The 9,064-nt window shown below is 39.6% G+C and overlaps 1 protein-coding gene across 1 annotated transcript in view; it reads right to left on the bottom strand.

The window, feature by feature from the left end:
* HAPLN1 (hyaluronan and proteoglycan link protein 1) overlaps nucleotides 1-8,750 on the bottom strand; it is a 29,615-nt gene extending 20,865 nt beyond the window's left edge. Inside the window, exon 1 of the mRNA XM_037373953.1 lies at nucleotides 8,651-8,750. Coding sequence (XP_037229850.1) covers nucleotides 8,651-8,750 — 100 coding nt within the window. The remainder of the gene's footprint in view (nucleotides 1-8,650) is intronic.
* Nucleotides 8,751-9,064: the final 314 nt, after the last annotated feature.

The following is a 9,064-nucleotide window of genomic DNA, read 5'->3' on the forward strand; positions in this document are numbered from 1 at the left end:
AATAATGCCCAAGGACAGAGCAAACCAGAATTCCTTCACTCACTATATGTTTAGGACTCTGGATGAAGCATTCTGGATTACTGCTGTGAAAGTCATCTTAAATGACCTTAATGCAAAGGGTTACCTTAACACAATGAGCAACGATCTGTTGTGAAACAGTGATCTGGTCACGGAAGACTTAAAGGCTTGTCAGAGTGGCTCCCTTTCTGACAAGGCTGCTGCTTCTGAATAAAATTACCTTTGTATCTAGATGGAAAGAATATCTAAAAGATGAGTATGAGGAGGAAAAGATGGGACATGTGAGTGTTACCACAGAGGCCAGGCATGTTACTTGAAGAAGACAATACTTCTTTTTCCCCAGAACTACTTTCTTCAGAAGTACCACCAGAGAATTTGTAAGGTGAACGGCCAAACAACTATAAACTCTGCAAACCCCAGATAATCCCTCACTAAACAGTTGTCTGCAACAGGACGGCTTGATCCTTGCTGGAGACAAGACAGACCACGTGCATGGCCGCTCGAGAGCCTCAGATGGTGGACCAGCAGTGAGGGATGTGCTGGGCAACCTCCAGTTGCTCCTTCTGCTGGGAACAGAGATGGCAACAGCCTGGTTATTGGCTCTGGTCTCAGCTCCAAGGTCTGAAGTGGGATGAGAAAGCTTTGCTAGGTGGGGTTTTCACTCTTCCAGGCATATTTTGCCTTCTAAGATGGCAGCTAGCAGCGGCTTAGCTGTTGGCACAGAATCAGGCACCACTGGTGACTAATCTGGCATATTTCTTCCACTCCTGCTTCCCTACTATTGATTCTGACAGGCTGTGGCCTTTTGTTAATCCTCTTGGTGCAATTAGATGGATGACAAAGGCAAACATCATGCAAAACCAGCTAAGCTAGCTAAAAATGAATTTGTCAGAGTTGCAGAAGCTGTCCAGCTGCATGGAACAACATACAGCTCTGGGAGCTGCTTTTCCAAGCTTGAGGGAAAGACTGACTGCCACAAATGAAAACTCATTTGGAAACTTGCTATTTTGGTCAGTTTTGCTGTATCTCTGTGGTGCCAAACCAAGCGGGAATATAGTGTAGGCAAAAGAGTATCTTGCTAGTAGTAAGTCACAGGCAGCAGCACGCTATCTGCCTCTGTTTCATTCTCTACCTCTCCTCCTCCCTTGTCTGAACGCTATGCAATTAGCACTGCTGTGCTGGTCATTACTTTGTACACATCTAACCTTTTCTTCAGAGTGAATCCTGCTTTAAGGACAGTAAGCGGGCTTCTCTCATGCTCCTACAGCTCTCAATTCAGTCTCACCTGCTGGCTTATTGGTTTAGTTCCAAATTTTACTGCTGGACACGTATTCAGATTTGTTTGTCTTTTTATGTTTGCTTTTTTGTGGGTTTTTTTTTTTTTGGTGGTGTTTTTTCCCCTCTCTTGATTGGCTTCTGCACTCAAGGGTAATAGCAAGCCAGGTCTGGAAGGCCAGGAACATGGTGCGGGGCAGAGAGGATGCGTCACGCCACGACCTTTGGCAAACAGCTTTACCCACTTGATCCATCAGAAATGTCCAAAAGCTTATGCTGACCTGGTTAAGAAACTTGATTATTCCCACATTTTAATGGACTAACATACAGAGCAACAGTGGGGAAAAAATGTGCATTTTTAGAGGGGAAAAAAATTGTAACTTAGGGATCACATTAGAGATGTGTTTTTTTAGATAAACTCATGTATTGCCTAAATGTTCCACACTGCCAGCAAGCCACCAGGCATTGTTAGCAAGCCACTGTTAGCAAGCCATTAGCAGGCCATACGTTATTAACCATATTAGGTTAATAACACCCTGTGCCATCCTACTTTAAATAAACACGGAGTTGTCTCTTGCCTTCCTGTAGTGTTACCTGGGACTTAAACTCTCATGCCAAAATATCCTCACTCTTTCCATAGCAGTGGCACGGTTTATTATGCTACCATGCTTATTTAAAGCTCAGAAATTATTTCTGTGATAACAGTAATTCCCAATTGCTACAATATGTATAGAAGTGCATTACTGGCATACACATATATGTGTGTATTACTCAGAGAATCTGAAGGGAAAAACATGAGGAAGAACTAAGCAAACACTTTTTTCCACTTTACTTTTCCTACTACATTTTTTCTAAATGTGTTTTTAACTAACACTTTTTACTTTTTCTTCTAGGGAAAAAAAATCCAAAAATTGTTGTGTATCAGCTGTAAAACTGGGAAAAACCATTCTTATTTGGCCCAAGCATTAATGTAATTTTTGTTAATGTCATGAGAAAGCAAACGTAAGTATCAAACGCCCATGTTCCTACCCTAAACTGACAGGAATAAATTACTTTCTATATGTTAGTTTTAAGTTTTGACATACAAATGGGTAAGAGAGATGCTACGTAAATCTAGAAAGTTCAGGTACATGGTTCCAAATACTTGTACCGCTAAAAATACCTATTTTAGAAATGGAAGAGAAGACATCTGTCTCTCCAACACAGAGATGACAAGACTGAAGTGAAACATTTTTCAGCTGACCCCATGTGTTCAACCACAGTAACACGTTGGGGGGAATTGTTAAACAGGTCTTATTAACTCCAGCTTAGGTTTATAGGAGACGTAACAGCACATAAAACCAGCAGGGAAACAACAAACTTCAGCTCTTTAAAGTATTGCCACCTATTGCCTTAAACAAACCTTAAGCATGTGTTTACTTCAGTGTAGATAAAGAAACTGCATGAACATCAGGCCTCATAGACCAGAACAGGGCAGAAGTCATGGCAGTGTCTCTGCACCCCTTCCGCGCAGAAGGAAATCCTCACGGGTGGCCACTGAGGCTGTTCGACAAAACCAAAGTGTCACACAGAACCAGTGAGGAGCTCTTCCAGTTCTTTGATTACCTTCAAATGCTACATATATGGAATTAGAGTGATGTAGCAAGTAAAGGCAAATCAGTAATTTAGATTTATGTTTAATGTGAATACTTTTGCTTCTGTAATAATTTTTTAGTATCCAAATATACTCACACCTATCATTTAAGGTCTGTTCCAGAATATGCAGCCCTGAATACCAGGAAACCACTACACCAGCAAGAGATGAGGTTGCTCTTTGCTGACATTTCCATTACATGCTGTTGCAACCTGCCATACACTGAAGAGGAAAGCAAGTTGTGTTGATGCGATAGGGGCAGCTCAATTATAAGAAGAAACTACTAAATGGATCATGCCATAATCTAAAGTGTCCTGAATGGCATCAAAACTAGTAAGAAATTTTAAGTGGAAAAGATAAATGGTAGAAAATGGAAAGAAGTAATAGGTAACATCACTGAAAATTGAAAAAAAACATGCGAAAGGTGGACCAAAGGAACAAAGTCAAAAGGAAAGTGGTAAAGCACGATAAGAATTAATGTGAGAGGTCAAAGCAGTAGTGCATTGAATCTCTTATGTTTTTGACTAGTCCAGTTTCTTTCTCTCTGTTGGTTCTGGCTTGTTCTGAAGGAAAGGAAGCGGACTGTAAATAAAACTCATTATCATGAAAGAACAAGTTGGACAAAGATTTCTTCTGCTTTTGTTATTATTTGTTATTAACTGATTTAATTTTAATTTTTTTTTAATAAGGCAATATTAGAAAGTTTTCTTCTCATTCCATGTTGACGTATTTATTTGTTTGTATAAACAAATCTGTGCTAAGATCTTGACAGGTGAATGGGTGTATTCTTGTATCTGAAAGGTAATGAAATGCTGCACAATATAAATTTACTTGTGTTTAAGGAAAAGTTAAAGGTTTTTCCCTCACCAATCAAATTTTATATGCCTTCCCTGGCCCTTCTTGTATTTCTAAAACCTGAACAAACTGGAGGCATATGTTAAAGGCTCCTGCCACGGTTAAGTAATTAACTTAGCAATTACCGTTAAGTCAACTTCCTTTATTTTGCAGAACAGCTACACACAGAAGAATGCCCTTATCTCCAAAGAGTACTCTGCCTCTTTGAATAATTGGTCAGTAACTAGCACTATAAATAGATTAGAGAGGTATACAAAACTGAGCACTGAAAAGAGTCATCATGCACTCTCATGGGTCACAGAGTCCTCTGCCAATCTTGACTTCAGAGGAAAAAAAGGGTCTTTGATGACATGTAGATGCTTAGAGTAGTATTGTTTTCTTGTTGTGGAAACTTACTTGGCTAGGGTATACTTCTGTCCCATTTCAACATTCACCAGATGATTTCTTTTAGGATTAAGATTTTTTTCTAAAGAGTGAAGCTGGTGTCCCCTAAGGCACACACAGATTACTGGGGGTGGGTGTTGGGGGGAGGGCAGTGAGGGGGATGACACATCTTATTCAGGTATAGTTCTCTCATCTGCTCTTGTCCACAAAAGTTAAACTGGAATTACTTTTGTATGCAGGCAAACTACCAGAGAGGAAAGTAAACTGGCCAAGCAGTCTGGGATAACAGAGCAGCCTGACCAAAACCGTGAAACCCGCCACGGGCTTCCCTTCCCCAGAAAATACAGTCACAGAAGAGACAAAATGCAGCTTCGGCTATTTTATAAATTTTGTTCATAGATATTGGAATAAAACCAAAGAAGAAAGGATATAAACAAAAGAAGCAAGCCAGAGGAAAGAAGCATAAAGAATACTGGTGAGGGCAGGGAGGTAAGACTGTCTGCCAGGTGAGAAATGTGATTGAGGTTGAGTTTCACTTTGCTAACTGCCAAGGGCAGAACCGGGACTAGACTGGACACCGACAGGCGGAACGATGCGGTTTATGAAGCGTGTTCACCCTGGTTAGCAGATGCTGAGCCTGAGAGAGGTGGCAGGAGTTTCCGTGCTCATGGAGGGGCAGCAAGGTGGGGTAACTAGACCTTCCAGTTCCTGAAGCGGAGCTGTTCGGGGAGTCAGAAGCAAGCTGAAACTGCTGTCAGAGATAACGCAACACTAATAGGTGGCTGCTCCTTCGGAAGGCCAAATGAAAGACAAAGGCGATGGGGTGGCACTGTATGCATTAGTGATTTAGCAGGCTGTGAAGTAATAAGAAGTGACGGTGAGTGCAAAACGGAGCATGGATCAAAAGCATGTCAGGTAGTACTGCAAAAGATCTTACCGTAGCAGTGCAAAAAAATCTTCTGAACAGTTAATTTTGTAGTGCGGAGTCACTCCAGAGATAAAGGCGGAAGGCAACAGAGAAATGACCCCAGTTCTGTATTAACAAATCCTCTCTTTTTAACAACGTTGGGTTTGATGCTCTGAAAGCATGATGTGGTTTAAAGTACATGAAGGCATTGATATGAAATGAAAACATAAAGATGAAAGCTGAACTCAGAAAACACAGCCTGTTCAAAGCAAAGGGTAGAAAACCTCACAGCCTGAAGTACTGATGTTACTGCTGACACTTGGTATGGCAGACCTGACCGCAGAGATATTAGCTCACCTGTCACTTTCAGAATGGTATCTTGTGTTTCTGGACAACGGCAGAATAATAAATATATGTAATTTATATAATGTAATTTAACCATTAACAGGCTGATTAGTCTGACCTCAACAGCAAACAGGATCAAGACCTTCGAATGGCTTTTGAAGAAAAGCTGTTGAAGAATGAAATCAGAGTAATTCACTAGAAAGAGGGGTAAAATGTAGCAGACACCTACCAAAGGGTGCCAGACTAATTTGACATCAAGTATGTAATAAAAATAAATGTATAAGGCCAGGGAAACATGATGTACTGATTGCTTGGAGCTCAGGGAAGTGAGTGATATGGGAAATATCTGAAAGTAGGCAGGATGGAGAAAATAGGTGTTTTGGTAGAAACTTTGCTAAGTGTCTAAGAACAAGACATGGAGGAGACTGCAATTGCTTGGGCTGAAACAGAAATGACCAGCCTAGAAAAAGGCCAATGAACTGTCTCCAGCATAATTTCTGAGACTCTCTAATATTTCCACTAATTTTACTTTACAAAGTAAACATGAATATTGAATTAATGAAATTTTCAGGTGGCATATTAAGTGTCACTGAAGGGAGGAGAACGGATATTTAGAATGTCTGAAGAAAGAAGGGTGGAAAGAGTGTGATAGCATTTAATACTGAATCGGTAACCTAGATTTTTAAGGCCTAGCATGAATAACTATTCATACAAACTTTCTGTTTGTCAATTGCAAGTGATAATGAAGGAGGATGACTATTAAATACTGTCTATCACAATAGACTATCGATCAGCACTGCAGCGTGATTGGGAAAAGTACAAATTTGATCCAAGGTCTGAAAAACAAAGTGTCGTTAGCTGGAAAACAAAAATACTAATAACAGCCTAAGATCTTAACTGGAATAAAATCCTGGCTGGATGCACTCAAGAAGTATGAATTCAAACTAGAACCAGTGTAGAGATGAACTACTAATATTATCAGGTAACTAGAGGTTGTACACTTAGAGAAGAATTTGAAAAAGTTTACTCAAATGATAGCTGTGAGGATATGGTGTTTTCTTATTAATGTTTTAAGGTGAACATCAAAGAAGAAAAAATGTTTTTTGAAGCTAAGGAATAGTAGAAGAAGCACAAGGCTACACCATGGCTGTGAATAAACACGGAGAATTAGGAAAGTGTCCTTCGTCTCAGAAAAATAGCGTCCAAAACTATCTTGCAGTAATGAGATTTGAAGCCCAACTTTTTAAACAATGAAACTAAACCCACAGGAGATTACGTGATGTAAAGAAGGGGAAGCAGAAGACAGTTTCGTTCATTGCCTCAGGAGATCCCTTTCAGTTCTGTGGACTTGACTACACAACATCTATCCTCACCTTTTGTTATTCCAAGGAATTCCAAAATATGCAGTCCAGGATTAGTTTAGCTACACATCTCCTGGATTTCAGCTGTGAAGGGGGATGATACATTCTTCAATGTAATATAAAATACCTTTTGTATGAAGCTATAACATGTGTTCCACAAGCTTCCCTGATTTCCAGTCCTTTCCAGGTGTAGATCATCGTGTGTGTTTATGCAGCACTGGGCAGAGCAGAATCCCAGCTGTGATGGGATTCCACAATGCACAGAGGAATTAAAAAAAAAATTAATAGTAAAAATACCAAGTTCCAAGTAGTTTTATTCCTTTTGATTTGTGGTCTGTGTATTTCAGAGCCTGAATCAGCTGATGTACAAAGGTCATGGTACAGCTCAATTTTAAGCTTTATCCATCTTTCCCTGAAGGAATAAAGTCTCGATGTTCAGACAGGCTTTCACGGGTAGGGAGAATGCTCCACCTTGAAAATTCTATCAGCTTTGGACTATTTAGCTCTTGCAGACTGCACTGTACACATGCTGAAGGGCTAGTAATAAGTGACACATATGACTTGTGAATTAAACTGCTGACTAAGGAAGTTTAACACACACATATTAAGGAAAAATAATTTTGATTTGGTTTAATTACTTCCACTAATTTAATGTTCCAAAAAGATAAATAAGGTTCAGAGATCGGAAACTGAATTACACAAGGAAAGGCAAACTGTGTGTTTATTAGATATTGATGTCAAATTTGAAATTTACCCTGGGGAACAAACATCCATCACCTCCCAAAAGCGCTGTCTCCATTGACCTTCATCCTGTGAGTTTTCTTAGAGTGAAACCACCTCTCTGCTATTCCTTATTTGACCTTGAAAATCCAAGTGGCTGTTTTAATAGGTGCAGGGTACCTTTAACTTCTGTGACTTTCCTATGAACTTCTAAATGTTCAGGCTTTCTTAGCAACCTGCCCTAACTTGGTAATTCGTATTTACACAAACATTCAAGTAACACAATCTGCCAGCTGTTAAGAGAAAGGAATCAAACTTTAAAGAGAAAGAACAATGGTGCTGCGTTTCTTAATTTTGCAATATTAATTTTAGCCAGCCTCAAGAAACATATAAATGAAAGCAGAAGAATCTCTGTTAGTTCTGCCTGTCCTTACTGCATAAATCCCCTGTTTTTTTCTTATACAGGATGACCCTCAACGACTGAAGCTGGGACTGAAAAAACAGCTGCATTGTACTGCAGACTCAAATCCTGCTACAGCTCTAGGATTCAGACATGAACCAAACGGGATTGTGCAGAAGGCCAGTATTATACTCAGTGTGAATTAAAGGTATGAGGAAAGACACGTTGCTTTTGGGGTAAGCTACTTTCCTCCCCTTCCCCACCCCCCCACCCCACCCCCCGTCCCCCATCCCCCTTCCCCGTTTTAAATCGCCCAGTTATGATCTCAGATGTGCTGAGGCTTTTTAAATAATAAACAGCAGTAAGTTTCTGTAATGTGAAGAACTATGCATGACAGTCTTCTTACAATCAAAATATATTCCATAATAAACTAAAGGTATTTCACCCCTTTGCAGCTGCTTATTACTTTAGGATGCATGCTTTTGTCCTTAATCTTAAATCATGCTGCACTTTACTCACCAATCTTTGCAAGGCTTTGACTAGGTGCTAATACACAGTGCAACTTTCGTTTTTTTACTTTCCTTAGGAGTAATAACAGTGCAACAGAACCAGAAAAGAAAAAGTTTTGTCACCAGTAATAACAGCATTTAAAAAACAGTACAGCAGAATAAAAAAATAAGGACCATTAAGCACCTTATTCTGTTTCCCTCAGCAATATGAAGATACTGGTATTTTCTCATGTATTTCCTTACCTTGAATATGAATAATTCTTTCATGCTCCAGGCTTGAGTTGTCAGGGTGAGGTTCAGCCCAGCAGACAGAAATCAGCACCAGAAAAAGTAGACTCTTCATCTTTATAATCAAAAGAATCTTCTTCACTGTAAAGGCATCGCATGCAAAGAGGCTTGTGAATTTTTGGAAACCTTTAAATTGTTGCACTGCACAACTTGTTACAGCAATGATCTTATGATGGATCTGTAACATATTTAACCCACTCAGCTGAAAAAGTTACAAGAGCTACTAACTTTATAGACATGAAGAGTGGTCCTTTTTATCATGGACTTTAATGAAAGGAAACTGGCAATCCATATTTAACTCTGCCTATGCAGACATACAACACGAAAAAAATAAAAGCATACACACAAATATCCATAAACCAAACTCCT

This window comes from Falco rusticolus, chromosome Z (assembly GCF_015220075.1).
Source record: "Falco rusticolus isolate bFalRus1 chromosome Z, bFalRus1.pri, whole genome shotgun sequence".
Classification (NCBI taxonomy): Eukaryota; Metazoa; Chordata; class Aves; order Falconiformes; family Falconidae; genus Falco; species Falco rusticolus.